General features: G+C 36.4%; 1 protein-coding gene, 3 long non-coding RNA genes and 1 pseudogene across 11 annotated transcripts; 2 read left to right on the forward strand and 3 right to left on the reverse strand.

The window, feature by feature from the left end:
• Positions 1-662: 662 nt before the first annotated feature.
• On the reverse strand, positions 663-9,747 carry LOC112192008 (annotated as a pseudogene).
• On the reverse strand, positions 2,595-4,064 carry LOC121052253. The gene is made up of 3 exons (XR_005808680.1): positions 4,004-4,064; positions 3,154-3,246; positions 2,595-2,850 (listed from the first exon to the last, which is right to left on the reverse strand). It is a non-coding gene; the product is annotated as an uncharacterized LOC121052253 (long non-coding RNA).
• LOC121052252 lies at positions 6,857-9,422 on the forward strand. 2 transcript variants are annotated; one of them, XR_005808679.1, is made up of 5 exons: positions 6,857-7,180; positions 7,370-7,420; positions 8,630-8,800; positions 8,934-9,014; positions 9,180-9,422. It is a non-coding gene; the product is annotated as an uncharacterized LOC121052252 (long non-coding RNA). The 2 variants fall into 2 exon arrangements; XR_005808678.1 differs by lacking the exons at positions 6,857-7,180; positions 7,370-7,420 and having other exon boundaries at positions 7,610-8,800.
• Positions 9,748-11,956: 2,209 nt separating the features above from the next.
• Positions 11,957-13,066, reverse strand: LOC112192010 (glucan endo-1,3-beta-glucosidase). The gene is made up of 3 exons (XM_024331517.2): positions 12,961-13,066; positions 12,124-12,826; positions 11,957-12,021 (listed from the first exon to the last, which is right to left on the reverse strand). The coding sequence occupies exons 1-2, from the start codon at positions 13,013-13,015 to the stop codon at positions 12,135-12,137; spliced, it is 747 nt and encodes a 248-aa protein (XP_024187285.1). The 5' UTR covers positions 13,016-13,066; the 3' UTR covers positions 11,957-12,021; positions 12,124-12,134.
• A 351-nt stretch (positions 13,067-13,417) lies between these two features.
• LOC112195149 lies at positions 13,418-16,354 on the forward strand. 7 transcript variants are annotated; one of them, XR_005807813.1, is made up of 6 exons: positions 13,419-13,760; positions 13,879-13,929; positions 14,151-14,251; positions 14,343-14,403; positions 14,570-14,638; positions 15,979-16,342. It is a non-coding gene; the product is annotated as an uncharacterized LOC112195149 (long non-coding RNA). The 7 variants fall into 7 exon arrangements; XR_005807809.1 differs by having other exon boundaries at positions 13,420-13,760; positions 14,334-14,403; XR_005807807.1 differs by having other exon boundaries at positions 13,418-13,760; positions 14,334-14,638; positions 15,979-16,354.
• The last annotated feature ends 25 nt before the right edge of the window (positions 16,355-16,379 follow it).

Below are 16,379 nucleotides of genomic sequence, written 5' to 3' on the forward strand. Positions count from 1 at the left end.
TTTACGATTTTATCCCTACTTTAACAGAATAATTGACGGAAGTACTAAAAGGGCTAACGGAGAGATACTACAGGTACCACTAGACTCCCTGAAAATTTGTAGGTACCAAAAAGTGCATTTCGTGATAGTTCGGGTACAATTTGAGGATTTTACCCTTTTTTTTTTAATGGAGAAATCAAATTGAGAAGAAACTACAAACTAGAATTCTAGAAAATTGATTTGAAATTATATTCAAATAATATTTTAATAAAATTATGATCATACATATTCTCAAAGTTTCATAATATAATGATTAATCAAAATCTTTAGTTATATAATTAGACAATGATTTTATTTTATTTTACTTAATCAAAAATTTACTCTTGAGGCTAGGGGTAATGTATAAAAGAAGTAAAAACAAAAATTAAAAAAATTAATGTGTGGGGTGAAAAAAGTATATATGTAAGGTGAACAAAAAATATGATAGAGTACGTAGCAATAGCCGCTCCTGAAATTAACTTCAGCAAGTCTTTTATTAATTATGACTACAGGCTTATTGGCATTCATTTCTTGATTATCATACACGTATTTTGGCTCTTGCTAGGTTTACGGTTACAACCTAGCTTTTATTTACCTTGCTCGTCCGTGCATAAAAGAAATGCCCCTATAATCCTAGAAAAATCTTAGTTGAAATTGGTAGGATAAACAGGATCTCCGGTTGGTAAAAAGAGCTCGAAATTCTTCTTAGTCTCTGCTCCAGTTTTCTCATTCTCATTGAACATGGCAAATATGTAAGTTTCTATAGGACCTTCAGGTTTCTTCGGAGTACCACCCTTGACATGATTAATCACATTTGAGTTGTAGATTCTCGCATTCTCTATTGTTGTCACTTCGCCATCACCAACAGCGGAAGGCCAACCCGTCTCCGATACAACAATTTTCAAAGAACCGCCTCCGGCCTTCTCTAAAGCGGAGTAATGTGCATCCAAAAGTGCATCAAACAAGTTTTGGTAGCCAAGTTGTCCATCTTGAACCAGAACTGATGGATATCTGAAAAGAGCATATTGAAGGTTAATATCTCGGTTGTCAATGTAACTAAAGTATGGGTACATATTAACAAGCAACGGAGATTGGTTTCCCACAAGGAAACCAATGACAGGATCAAGAAAGGCTCGAGAATCCTGCTTGAATTATCCTTTTGATGGAGGGGAGGATTCTTGGAGGACTATAGGATGAACCGCTGTCGAGACTTTAATTTTGTTTGCAAGACCGGCCTTAGAAATTGCATTTTGAATTTTTTCCATGGCAGGGCCAACAAATTGTGCAAATGGACCTGATTCTATTTCATTCCCAACTGCAATGTATTTGAAATTGACATCTCCATAGGTTACCACATTGTTTTGGACCCAATCATCAGCGCTGGCTTGGTTAGAAGATATGTCCTGAAGGCGTTCGTGTTCGACCCCAAGCATGAGCTCGATGTTGGAGCCTCTAAGAGCTTCGAAAGCTTCATGGTTAGGACCATATAGCTGCATCCTTTTGATGTTATATATGTTGGTTGTAAAGTGATATTACTTGTCGTGGTTCTGGTAGATTGTTTGCTACAGTTCCATAACAAACACCAATTTGGGCACCTGCATCAGATACATGTACATTAGCAATCGAGAACAAGCTATATATATATATACACACACACACACACACACACAAAATTTCTCAGGTAAAAATATCCTTACCTAAGCTTATGGAACAGATTTTCAGTTTTTGGCCACTTTTCGATCACATATGCACATCTTAACCATTCAGTAGTTTTTAGGTTCTAATGTATAGATCATCTCTGCAAAATTTCCACCAAATTGATGATCGTTAAGGCATCCAAAACTGTAATTTATACGAACGGACCGAATCTGTCAAACTGAAACCGTTCGTGTACATTGTTGTAATTTGCAGTTTTGAATGCCTAAACGATCATCTATTTGGCTGAAATTTTGCAGAGATGATCTATATATTAGGACCTAAAAACTGAACGGTTAAGATGTGGATATGTAATCGAAAAGTGGTCAAAATATGGAAATCCGTTCCATAAGCTAAGGTAAGGATATTCCTAGCAGAGAAGCCCTATATACAGTCATTCTTAGGTAAGGATATCCTTACCTTAGCTAAGGAACGGATTTCCATAACTACAAGGAAAACCCCCTTTAGAGACAAAACTGTTTTGTCGCCAATTAGTACAATTTTGTCACTAACTAGTATGGGTGACAATGATTTTGTCGCTAAATTTGTCTCTAATACAGCGTGACAGATTCTCATTAGTGACAAAAGGTAAATTTTGTCACCAAAAAAGATCATGGACAAAATCTTGTTCGTCTCTAATCTACTCCATAGTTGTCTCCCTTGCTGTCTAGAATTCCCGGGAATTCATGATATATGGCGGGAAATTGACTAGATCCCAAATATAATATTTTCTTCTTCAGTTTTTATTAAAATTAAATAACTGAAACGAAACCAACAACCAATTTCAAACCAAAAAAAGAAAGAGCATTATGGAACACAATTAAACTTCTTTTATTAGATTAAAAAAGAATTTTACATTGTACCCATCAAAGTAAAAAGAACATTCGACTAAAAACAAAACAATTGTATTCAAACTTCATCTCCCTCTTTGCTCAGCAAAGCCTCGTCTCACAAAAGTGTGTCTATGATTAATCATGCAACCTCACAGAAACACACTTGTTCGTTAGCGTAAGCCATAAGATGGGAGCTTTCATCTATCCTCATGTAAGATCCTTGTTATAGCATAAGAGAAGCCAGGTCGGAAGCACACATTCGAAGAAATGCCCATGTAACAGATGACAAGTACTTAGGATATCTCTGAAATAAACAAGGTAACAAATAGTTTACAATTTACTCATGGTAAAAAGGAACAAATTCAAGACATCATTGAACTTTACACGAAAGTTATTAGGCATAATTAAAGAAACAATGGAGGAAATTGTACATAACTAAATAGGTGGGAGAAAAAAAGCAAGAAGAAGAAGAAAAAAACAACTCAATTAGAGTCTGCAGGCTATCCAAATCAATGAATCATAATTAGTTAAAAATGCTTGTTTATTTATTATTTAATGGTGTCCTAACATACAGCCAAAATGACAATGGTTCAGTAAGATGAGTGACCTGGAAAATGTGTGCAGAGAAGGCTGATGCATGAGAGCTTTTCCTTAAAGCGATATGCGTACCACTTCAATTGAAGCATGTAGAACCAAGTGCCTGTCAATATAGACAAGAAAACCTATAAATTAAAAACCTGCCAAATTAACTTCAGATTCTTTTATATGCAATAGCAGATTTTTGCCCCATGGATGAACAAACATGAATAGGTTCAGCCTACAGTCTAATGAGTAAACTTTCACCCAATAGATTCAACAAATGCTACGAACCATAACTACTAATAAGACAAAGGTGGGACTACAAAAAGACAAACACAGTTCAATGCCATGGGTTGAATATGATCTAACGGTCTTAAAATAACATAACCATTCACTAAAAGCAATTAATTAAGATATAATTTTATTTTTATGATACAAGCAGCACAATTGGGAATAAACAACAGTAGAAGTGCAAGAAGAAGCATACTATAGCCGTATGTCTTCCACATCCCTTGACTGCATGCTCAATTTAAAATACCTTCAAGATTAGTGTCATAAATAATTAAATCCAGAGGAAGAAAAACTGAAATAACATGTAACCAAGAAAGTCCCTCAAAAACCCGATAGAATATAAGTTGTTTTTCGTAAGTACACATTTCTACATTGTTAATCAAATTGGGCATAGAAATTGTAGTGGTGCTTATTGCTTTAGCAGAAACTACATGATGGTACAACCAAAAGAGCAAAGCAAGAAAAGGAATAACTTAGGAGCAATCTGCATTCATATAAAAGTCCAGTCATTGTTTAGTTCTTAGTGATACCTAGTGAACAACAAACAAAGGCAATCTGATAATGTCAAAACACAAAAGTTTGAGTACCTTTTGCTGGTAGCTAGGACCTTCTGTCCTTTAGAGTAGAACAACAAATTCAAGTTGGCTCTGCACAAGCATTTGCCAAAATTAATTAAAAATATTTACATAAACAACTAAGAAATTCTTATGAAAGAATGTTCTATTAAGATTCTTACCGATTCAGTTTAGACATCTAATTCAATTTAGGAACAAAGTGCTCTGTTCATACAACAAACACCACAAACTAGGTATAAATTAAACATGCCTATGTGAAATTTTATATTAAATTAGCTACAATCTGTATCTTCTAAACTTCTAAAATGCCCATGTGAATTGTTTATGAATTAAACATAAAATCAGGGTATTCATAACAAAACTGAGATAAAAGCATGAAAAAGAATTAACAGCGATCAACTTTTATTAGCACCATCAACATAAAGAACTCCAGTTAAGCTAAGATAAGCTAACCCAAAAAGCTACAGTTCTTACAGAAGTAACAAAAGCTTTGGCTCCCTTAGATTTATCCGGAGTGGAACTATGAGAAGTGTCCACATTACTAATGCCATCATATGACTGAGGATGAATCCCCTCGCCAAAGCCAATAGGACTTTTCATATAAACTGCATAAAGATCCCAATTTGGGTGAAATTTATGATTTTCAGTTACATGATCTCAAAAATTTTGTGCATGAATAAAGAATGATAAGAGTTACCTGAAGTGGATACATCATCCTCCTGCTCAGTTGCTCTAGAACACACAATTGACAGACTGTCGACCATGGCCACCACCTACAATCCAAATTCAATGAATATAAATATGTAAAATCGGGGATGGCTATCCCACTGTTAGCTAGAACAGCAAATTGAAGGAAAGAGAAGGGAAAGACTTGTGCGATGGTGAAGAACAAGATGGTGACAGTGAGGACTAGTCCATTTTGGGGCTGGGGATCGTGATGAAACCCTAGGAAGGTCTGAGTCGGATTTCAGGGGAATGTGAATGCCGTTGTTGATGACGGAAGCCCCGCCCATGGCTAAGAGGAAGAGAATTGGCGCCAAATTCAAATGGTAACAAGAGCCCATCCCAGCACTTCAATTGATAGCAACACTGTGATCCCTGGAAAACCTAGAAAGAAAACAGAATCGAAATTTGATTTGGGGCTCCAAACCATCCCACCAAAATATACCCAAACTAAATCAAATCGCACAATAACAAAACTACAATTGACGAATATGAGCGAGGAAAGGAGAAAACAATGGCAATATCATTTTCCATGGAGGTTGATTTCTGGTGGAGGCCGAGGTTGAGCGTCAGAGAGCAGGCGAGCAGTTGAGAGTTGAGACGGGAGAGAGGAAGACGTGATGAGTGGGGAGCAACTGTTCAACTATTCTACTTATTTTCTAAACACACCAGCACCAGACGACGTCGTATTCTTTTCCGCTTTCAGTGACAAAAATAGTTGTCCCCCATTTTGATAATTTTGTCTCTGAAAAAACAGTGAATTATGTTTCTTTAAAAGACAAAACTTTAGCGATAATATCAAAATATCGTCACCATGAGAGGTTACGGAGACGAAATCTAGGTTTGTCACAAATAGTTTTGTCTCTAAATGGGTAATTTCTTGTAGTATATATATTTTGGCCTCTTTTCGATCGCATATTCACATCTCAACCGTTCAGTTTTTAGATCCTAATGTATGGATCACATATGCAAATTTTCAGCTAAATTGATGATCGTTAAGGTATCAAACTCGATTAAATCAATGAACAAACCGAACCTGTCCAACCGGAATCGTTCATGTTCGTAATTGTAAATTGCAGTTTTGAATGCCTTAACGATCATCAATTTTGCTGAAAATTTGCAGATATGATCTACACATTAGGACCTAAAAACTGAACGGTTAAGATGTGGATATGCGATTGAAAAGTAGTTAAAATATGGAAATCCGTTCCATAAGCTAAGGTAAGGATATCATTAGCAGAGAAGGCACACACACACACACACACATACAGACATGCATACAAGGGCCTTCTAGTAAGAGATCTCTTTTTTTTTTTTTGTCTTTTCTAGGGATAGGATATTAGGCCTACTTTTCGATCATATTTTTGCATCTCAACCGTTCAGGTTTTAGGTCCTAATGTGTAGATCACTTATGCAAATTTTCAGCCAAATTGATTATCGTTATCGTTAAGGCATTCAAAATGACGATTTAAGATTATAAGTATGAACGGTTCAAGTTTGACAGATTTGATTCGTCCGTTGATTTAGTCTAGTTTGATACCTTAACAATCACCGATTTGACTGAAAATTTGCAGAAATGATCTGCACATTAGAACCTAAAAGCTGAACGAATGAGATGATGAAATGTGATCGAAAAGTTGGTCTAATGCCCTATCCCTAGAAAAACCAAAAAAAGGAATCCCTTAGTGGAAGGGCCCTACACACACACACACACACACACACACATACACACACAGGGCCCTTTTAGTGAGGGATCCATTTTTTTGGTCTTTTTTAAGGATAGAGCCTTAGACCAACTTTTCGATCATATTTTGACATCTCAACCGTTCAGTTTTTAGGTCCTAATGTGTAGATTACCTCTGCAAATTTGCAGACAAATTGATTATCTTTAAGGCATTTAAAATTGCGATTTACAATTATATGTATGAACGGTTCAGGTTGGACGAATTCGGTTCGTCTATTGATTTAATCTAGTTCGATACCTTAACGATCACCGATTTGACTGATAATTCGCAGAGGTGATCTATACATTAGGACCTAAAAACTGAACGGTTGAGATTGCGAAATGTAATCGAAAAGTTAGTCTAATGCTCTATCCCTAGAAAAGACCAAAAAATGGATCCCTTAGTGGAAGATACATATATAAAAGTAAAATGTTTCTGGTACTGTTGAATGAATAGTAATACAGTGATTTTCCGGATTTGCCCCCAAAAGAGATAGACATCAATCCTCCTCTAAAAAAGAAAAAGATCTCGCTATATGCGTCTCAACATCATCAGAGCCCCAAAACAGTGAACCGATCCTTCTACACCATATGTGTTTCATCCCTTAACAGTAAACCGATCCTTCATTTGCCCCCAAAACGCTTTTGGATCTCTCTCAGAGCGAAGAGTACTGCTTTGGTTTGTTTGTTGATCCACAGTTATTAGTGCAGAGAGGAGCTGTTGCTTGCGATTTGGGATCAAGGTAATTGTGGTCAGATAATCGAGGTTTTGTTTTTGTTCCTTCTTTCCAATTGTCTTTGACTATGTCTTTCTTTTCCAGTTGTTTGCTTTTGATTCGTCATCAGCAAAGTAATTAGGTGGGCGAATTCTGGGTTTTTACCGACGATTGCTCAAATTTTTTTTTTTTTCATGCATGTTGTTTTTTGTGCAGGAATAGATTCGGCGAAGAGGATCTTTGCTTCAATTATGAGGCTTGCAATAGGTCTGTGATTTTTTGCTCTATTTCTGCTCATTTAGGATTCTTAAAAGACTCTTAAAAAAAGGTGATGGAGAAGACCTATTTCTTAATATACCCTTCAATTTTAAGGCTTGCAATAGGTTTTGATTTTTTGCTCTATTTCTGCTCATTTAACCCATTGTTTGCAATGGTTTTTTTTTTCATATTCTATTGTTTCATGATTATTTTGTTGTTGTTACATAATGAACTGAGTTTTGCTAATGGCTTCAGCGTCTGTGTGATTTGGTTTGTTGTGTATTCAATGAGTTACCATGTCCTAAAGGCTTAACTTCTGCCATTTTTGCTGGAAAGAGCTGTTAGAGCAGTTTAGTGTCTTTTTATGCAGAACTTGGACCAGGGAATTTTGTTGTTGTCTCCTTATCTACCATTTGAGTTTTTTTGGTCCTATATACGACTTGGGCCATAGAAATGGAAAATGCTCATATTAAGTTTGATTGTTCAGTGCTTAAGGTAGCAGTGATATGCTTGCTATAAAAAATAATTGAACTTTAACAATCATAGAGTTGATCGATTTGCCTTTACACCGTATATTTGAGTGCTGGCTCAATGGTACTCAGAGTTGATTTTAGCAAAAAGTGTGAAAAAAAATATATTTGATATGCTCTGTATGTTTAGGCAAATTATATATTTGGTTGTTTCGGAGTATTTATGGTTTTGGGGTTATCAGTACATGGTTTTGGGGTTACCAGTGAGTGCATTGGTGCTTTGGAAAGGCAGCATGGAGTCCAAGAAAAGCTGTTTGGTTATGGTGGTTAATAGAGAGCAGGGATAGCTATGGGCTTTTGTGGTGGAGTTGTGTAGTGCTTCTGTATTTGGTTGATCAAGTAGAGAATAGATGGATTGATCACTCAAATCACTTTAATTTAATAGTTTCAGCTTTGACCCCAAATTCCAGCCCCCACTGAACCTATTTTCCAGAAGGAGGGGTTCCTGAATATTGATCCTACTTTCTGTCTATTTTTTGTTCCCAACCAAATAATCCTGAAAAGAATGGCTTTTTTTTTTTTTTTTTTTTTTTTCTATCCCAAATAAATCATACAAAGAGAATGAATTTGTGTACCAGCAATTAGAAATGGCTAAGTAACATATCTACTACTCTTTTCATATATATTACAATTCATTTTCTCCAAATGACTGAAATAGTTGGATTAATTTTGTCATCGTTCTTTCCAGGAATTTATGCACTTGCAACTGTCTCGACTGAATCAGATGAGAGAGTTGTAATGAATCAAACCACATATTACTACACCAGCAAGCAATGTCCTTATTCATTGCTTCATAAATATGTTCGGTACCAAGTTTTGGCAAGTAGCACAGCTGCATCCTAAACACGTATTTTTCTGAGTAAGTTCTGCTTTGCTATGTATATGGTTAATTGTATTTCTGCTTATGTGCATTAGCAACTCTTATTGTCAGTGATTCTTCAGCTTCTATTGTCTCTATTTTTGACTTTATTGCCTTGATGTTTTATGTACAGCACAGATATGGCATGGAGGCCATCTACTTTGATGGTGTAAGGAACCCAAGACGACACTAACTGGAAACGAGAGCATTGGATGTATAGCTACTCTCTCTATGTTTCTAATATAACAAATTTTGATTAAGTTTTTCCAGTTTGAAACAGCTCTTGGAATTCTCTGTTTTTCCGTTACTTGCTACATATTCAACTGTTATCCATCCTTATTCCCTTCTGCTGCATTCTTACTTTGTCTTGGCTAATTAGGTGACCATTTGTGAGGACTTGATAGCAGTAAATAGAACAAAGAACCAGCTAAAGATGCGGAGTCTAAACTGCTATCGTCGACAAGTTTTTTGCGAAGTTTAACCATTTTTTGTAATATGCACATGTATACCTACTTGGTTAGCATGTGTTGAAATCTAGCTAAAGTATCCGACTTCAAATAATGTGTAACATATATGTAATTTTGAAATCTGGCTAAAGTACCAGATTTTATAACATGTAAAATAATGTGTTTTAGTGTACCTAATATTTATATACTCAAATTGAATAATGTTGATAATATACCCGCAGCATCGCGCGGGCTATCTCGCGAGTATATATGGTAAGGAAACAATGACTAAAATTAACATGCACGTTAAATAACGATACATGAGAGAGAGAGAGAGAGAGAGAGAGAGAGAGAGAGAGAGAGAGAGAGAGAGAGAGAGAGAGAGAGAGAGAGAGAGAGAGAGAGAGAGAGAGCGAGCGAGCGACCTGTTGTGGTAAAGGTCGCCATTAGGATCCCAAAAAGTAGTAACTTGGAAACTGCAACTACATGGGACTTGGCCATCTTGTGTATTAAAAAGGATGAACAAAAAGGATGAACTTAGCAAATTGCATGTTTCAACAAAATTTTGAGGTGCCATTTTGTAAGGAGAGAACTCAAACATTTTTGAATGCACTTCCACAATTAATCAAGTGCTAGCATTAATTAACTTGACCCAGATTTCCACAAATAAATACGAAGTGTGAGTACGTATTTCACAAGTTGCAGAGCAAGCCTAACTTATCAACGATATAATTGGTTGAACAAGTCTAGTTTCTTCCCCTTTGGACAAGTTGAAGAAGACTTGTTCCTAATTAACTTGCCTCCATCGGAAGCTCCAACCGCCAACCAAAACATAGAAACATGAATGATGCTATTAATAAAAATTGGGCAATGAAATCTGGGTAAAAAGTAAAAAATTTAGAGGAAAATTGTTAAAAAATCCGAGTGAAATGTTGAATGTTCATTAATCCATGCATCAACTATTGTCCTATAAGAGAGGTAATGGAGAGATTATTAATCCTTTTACAGTTTAACGTACCTGTATAACACGGTTATTGCCATCACTGTCTTCGATTAATTAATTCCAACTTGTAATACCACTCTTAGAAAATGTTAAAAGAAGAAGAAGAAGAAGAAGAAGGCGGCATATAGAAGTCTGACGTACTATTTAAGTCCAACGTTATGTTGAATTGATCTGATAATTTACTTTCTTGTCTTTTCCTTTTTGAGTCCCACTTTCGTTTCTTATGAGTTAGGAATGCTTGATGCATGGTTATCAGAAAACATTAAGCATGAGTTGCGGTGTTTCCTAATAAGTGATTGCGCGCATCCATATCCATTATCGCAATATGTACGTATAATGGTGTGGAGACTGTGGACCTTTGGAGTGAATTGCACCCATATCAATTAATTATACATGAACTCTAGGACAGAATGACAGATAGATATTATTGTGGGGCAGACTTGTCTTCTGAGAGTGTACTGCCCTGTTAGCTAGTAAGATTTTAAGGATGAGATCACGTACTATGCCTACGTGCAAGCTAATGAGCACCACGTATTGGCTACTATCCCCGGCCTAACTTATGAGACAATTGAATTCTCCTGTTATAAGCCTCACATGCACAGCTGTGGCCGACAATATATATTGCCGCTAGATAGCACAACTAGATCAGAGAAGAATCCATTGCATTTATGATAAGCGAGAGTTCTAATTAATTTAGAATAAGCTTCTGATGAACAGTTGATTGAAAGTCGCTTGCAAGCAAGCAAATGCAAGGGTTGCAATAGATCACTTCCTCAGGAACTTAATTGGTAGGAGGCAAGAGGCGTTGATCCAACACATCGGGATCCTTCAGTTGAATGCGTTGCTCTGTTGAAGTTGATGATGGACATGACCAAAAATAGGAGATGGGATCTTCAGGATGCTTTCCTATAATCATTTCCAATGCTACCGGCCACTCAAAGCTATAAACATCAATTTCTCATTTGATTCCATATTGTGTATCCAAATGTGCCTGCAAATGTACATAATCCAATTAGAATCATTAGGCTTCAAAAGCCTAGCCGTACCAAAATCAGAGACATTTAGAGACCTGATGCCTTAATTAGAAACATATTTTTACGTAATTCAAACTGTTTGATAATTTCTAGATACAAATGGGCACGGTATTAATGCTGATGAAACATTATTTGGTGTAGAAGTACGAGCATCCCATCCTATACTAATTCGCAGATGCAATAGACCTGTGAAATAACTCAAGGCAATGCTTACGTAACTATGCATCTTCAAAATGAAATAGCACGCTCAATCGCTCAAAGTCAACCCACATCTTCAAAATACGTAGGTTGACTTAATTTATTAGGTGACGTACTGACGTACGTCGACTTAATTTATATTAGGTGACACAAAACATGGATGTGTAGCTGTCCAGCAAAAACAAAGGTGCATACAGTAGCGAGCTCTGAATACTCGAAAGTAATTACAACAATACGATTGAAACTGGAGAGTACGCTTATGTCATTATTAGTTTTACGCGTACATCAATCATTAAGTCATTATAAATTGTATGCAGTGAGATGTTGTTAGAAAAATGACTGGTATTTCTCTATTATTGGAACCATGAACGCCAACATTGAAACCAAAATATTTCGACATATCATATAAATGATGTCATTCGACAATAGCTGGGTGTCAAATTCCAGATTCAAAAAGATCGATTATTCCTTTATTTTAACATATAAGGAAAAGATATCTCTGTCGTGATATTTCATTTCTAGCATAATATTAGATATATGGTGCCCACTATCTAAGATCGAGGTTATGAGTTCGAGTCACCATGGAGGTAGGAGTGAAATCATTTGATCATCTTTATAAAAGAAATAAAAAAAAGATATATGGTGTATGACTCTTATGGGCAGAAAGTAATAGCGTAGTTAGGTCCCCCGGAGCAAGTGAATGTGCCTTTCTTGTCATCATAAGCGTAGCTGTAAGCCTCAGGGCATTGTTGACTAAACTTCATAGAGTAGTCTGTAGGAGGACATGTCTCTGGCTTTTCATTAGGTGGAGTGCAGCAGTACTTGGGCTCATTGAACTTCGTGCACGCGCTCATGCAGCCAACCACGCTCCCGCCAGCCCCCGTTACTTGTAGCTCACTCGGACACATAGCATTCACGTTGGCGCTGCAGCTAGAGCTCCGACAGTCCCCTGGAGCGTGACCGCCTTGAGCTGCTACGGAGATGGGCAAGTTGAAGCCGTCAACAAGACTAACATCGTAGAAATCTTGACCCCCACCTGCTGGGATATTAATTTCCACCAACGTGGCTGGCTTATTTCCTCCTTTTCCGTTGCATGAGACCTGACCGGATGCGCAATCCCCTGGTTTGTCACAAGTGAACATTCCTAAATTGTCCGTGAAGCAATTGGTACGGCCCCAGAAGCGGCCATACCATGGAATCGGAGTGTCTATGGAATTGCTAGCTTGGGGTGCTAACTCGAACCCCGTCGATGCTAACTGAGGTTTATCATCATCAGAAGTTAGGGTTGCTGGCCAGACCTTGAAGGCGCACTTGTTTGTGAAAGAAATTGTTGCCGGATGTGCGCCTGCATGCATTAAGGAAAAAAAACAAATACAAAATAAATAATTACCACTACGAATAGTACTGAAAGTGTGGTAATCACTAATCAGTCTAGCAAGAAAGAAGAGCACACGAAGGAAATAAGAATTGTCTGTTGACCTGGAAAGAAAAGGAAGGCGAAGGTGAGGTAGAGAAGCACTTGGATTTTCATCATGATTGAATATCTCGATCTGTTGCCCTAAATACAGCCAATTGTGGTTGCAATTTGATGAGTGAGGTTGTGGTTTAGTTATATTTATAGAGCTAGATTTATAGACTATTCTTCTTTTTTGGTCAACAAGTTAGACCATCTGAGGTCGTTGCTTTTTGTAATTATGTTATTATACTCTTTTAAGTTCGGAACAAATTAGGCTAGTATGGCCGGTGGTCGATCTACAAGAGAAAACCCCTTTAGAGACAAAAGTATAGGAGACGCAACTCATGCGCGTCTCTAATAACTATTATGGGCGACAAAATTTGTTGATTTGTCACTTAAAAATCGTCATCATAAGTTAAGACTTGGCGAGACAAAATAATAGTGAATCCTATTTTGTCGCGCAAAGATAAAATAAATTTTTGATCCCTATTCTTTTTATAATTTAGGCGGTTTGGCTTCGTTCATTCAGCGGGAATTCTCGGCGGCATCATCAAAATTTTGAGAGAAAAAAAACAAACCGCCAAAACGTCGTGGTAAGGGAATTAAAATAGGGTGAGATTCCCCACCTCCAACAAATTCACGGTTTCCCAGATGTGCACGACTTGGAACCTCAACCTGCAAGCTACTCCCACCTTCGACCGGCATCTCCGCTCGGCACCATATCCATCATCTTCTCTCTAATTGGTCTCTTCTCTTCACTCATCTACCCCAAAAGCCCAGACCCCAAATCATCAACCTAACCTCTTGTTTTTTGATCGATCAGGTAAAAGAATTTTAATTTATAGCTGGTTTTCTTCTTATGTTTTGACTCGTTATTTCAATGGGTATTGTCAATTTCCTTCGAATTTAATTGTAATTGTGTTTTGATTACACTATACCAGTTCGGACAATGGGTTCTTATATACCAGTTCGGATGATGCGTTCTTATGCTGGTAAGAAAAACGATGGATAATTGTTTGAGACGTGAATTCTTGTTTGCTGTAGACTTTTCAATTTCAATTTTGTGATGAATTTGGTCTTTTCGATTTCTGTTTCATATTAAATTGTGTTGGGTTGATTTGGTTTTCCCTTTTATTGAGTTCCAACATCTGTTTCATATTAGTTCTGTGGAGTTCTAGATGGCAGATTGATTCTTCTTCTTCTTCTTTTTCAGAGTAAATTGTGGTCTTCTGGTTTCTGAGGTAGTGATGTGGTGTTGCTTGCTTATGTCAAAAGACAAATCAAACTTTGGAGGATTTTAGCATCGCTTAGAGGGTACACAAAACAGATATTTGTGTTGATTTGAACCTTTATTTCAGATGTTAAGGATGCTTGTCTCATTGTCTATATTGATTAGTTTCTCTAGGTACATACTGGCTAAGGTTGATTAACATGATGGGAGTTCTCCGACTTAAACTAACAGAGGCGTAAGACTACACTTATCTAACTCTACTAATTGCTCCTATAGTTGGCTATGACTTGTCTACTTTTGATGCATTTCTAGCATAGCCTGAAAGAAAACTTCATCACTAGCTAGCTTCATTTTCTTCCCCGATTACACACTATATATTTTTGTTCTATTCATTCCTGCAGCTGCTGTTTGAAGTATCATAGAAAAAGAAATTGCAGAAATTGTTGTAGTATCATAGAAAAAGAATCCAGGTATACTCTAAAGTTCCACATATAGTATATTATACCTGCCTCTCACAATTGTAGGAATTCAACGGAGTTCTTGCAACACTATGTCTGGTTTGTTGTTGTTACTTTCTTAAGGTTTCTGTGTTGTACATATCCAAATAGCAATTTTCTCGGTCTCATATTGATGTTTTTGACCCAAAGATATGGAGTACATTTTTAGGGTAGATCTATTGGTTTTGGAGGAGGGACTCGGGAAATTAAGACTTATCTTGTTTAGGCTTGTTGTTACTTTTTTAAAGTTTCTGTGTTATATGTTTCTTTATTGTACTACAGCTACACTTTTATCTTGTTCTTTCTTTTGTCAGCTAGTTCTAATTTTCAATTTATTTTTCTTTTGTCTTGATTTGTTCCAGGTTTTGTTAGTCTCCATAGTTCAACTTAGAATTTGCATTAGTATTACACAAAAAGTGTCCATGTATGCTCTAAAGTTCCACATACAGTATATTATATCTTCCGTTTTTTTTTTTGGCATGGTTTAAGTATCTAAGACCAGTACTCTTGTAGTGTCAAAACTCAGAGGAAATGGACATGTATATAAAAGAAAAATAAGCAAAAACATTATATGATTTTGAAATGTAAAGGGTTTCTTATTGAATTGCTTATTTGTTAGTTGGATAATGATTATTTTGCTAACATGTATTCAGACTTTAAATTCTTGAAGAACTTGGACTTGTCAAGGCTTCGGCATTACTAAAGTGGAGACTATATTCCTACATACACTTGTTTGTTTTTGTGACTTATGATAAGCAACCTTCTCGTTCTTACTTTTCATTTGAGTTGGTACTGTCAGTCTTACTTGTCAATTTATGTTACTGCAATTTTGAAGTTCTATTATGATCTGTTGCTTTTTCTTTCTCTTTTCTCTTTGGGTCTAGTTGTATGTTCATATTACTTGACATTTGGTGCTCAAATATTTTATGGACATCATTTCAATATTCTTATTTTGTAACTACTGATCTCAATCCATTGTTTGCTGAACTAATTTGAGCCATGTGATCTTTTAGGTGAATGATAACTCTCCTGTGTTCATCTCTGATATAATGCTTTTCAAGCTTCTATTAGAACCGAAGATTACTAGTCTCTTAATTGAAGAACTAGATGAACTGTAATTAATCGTGCTAATGCCTTTCAGACCATATAGAAAGCTTATGTGCAAAAAATTGTGCCGAATAGTTTTATTACTTGGTTTTTGATACATTCTTGTAACTTACCATGCCACTAGTACGTATGTTTAAGCCATCTAATTTTTTGCATTCCAAATATTTATTTTGATGAGATAGCTAGAAGTTCCTGTCTCTGTGCAGATAGATATCTTGACAAATGAGGTTGAGGTCGAGGTCATGAAGAGCAGTGTCATTCATTGTTTGGGCAATGGTGATAGGCGTAGGGATAAGGATGAGGTTGAGGTTGTGAAGAGCAGAGTCATTCACTGTTTGGGGGATGGTGATATGCACCGGGATACGGATGAGGAAGAACATGAAGATGAGAATGCAGATAATATGTATTAGGAGCTACTGTTTCTAGGCCACATATGCTAGTATCATTTTAGTCCTTAGTTAGAGAACTTGTTTATGTTGTCGATTTAATACATTGAAGCTGGATCAATGCTACATTTGTCATCTTTTATTGGAGTAGTGAATGTTTCAATTTGGCTATTGCTTATTTCAATCTTGTTTATTATATCAAGTAAACTGATATAAATAAT

This window comes from Rosa chinensis, chromosome 3 (genome assembly GCF_002994745.2).
Source record: "Rosa chinensis cultivar Old Blush chromosome 3, RchiOBHm-V2, whole genome shotgun sequence".
Taxonomy (NCBI): Eukaryota; Viridiplantae; Streptophyta; class Magnoliopsida; order Rosales; family Rosaceae; genus Rosa; species Rosa chinensis.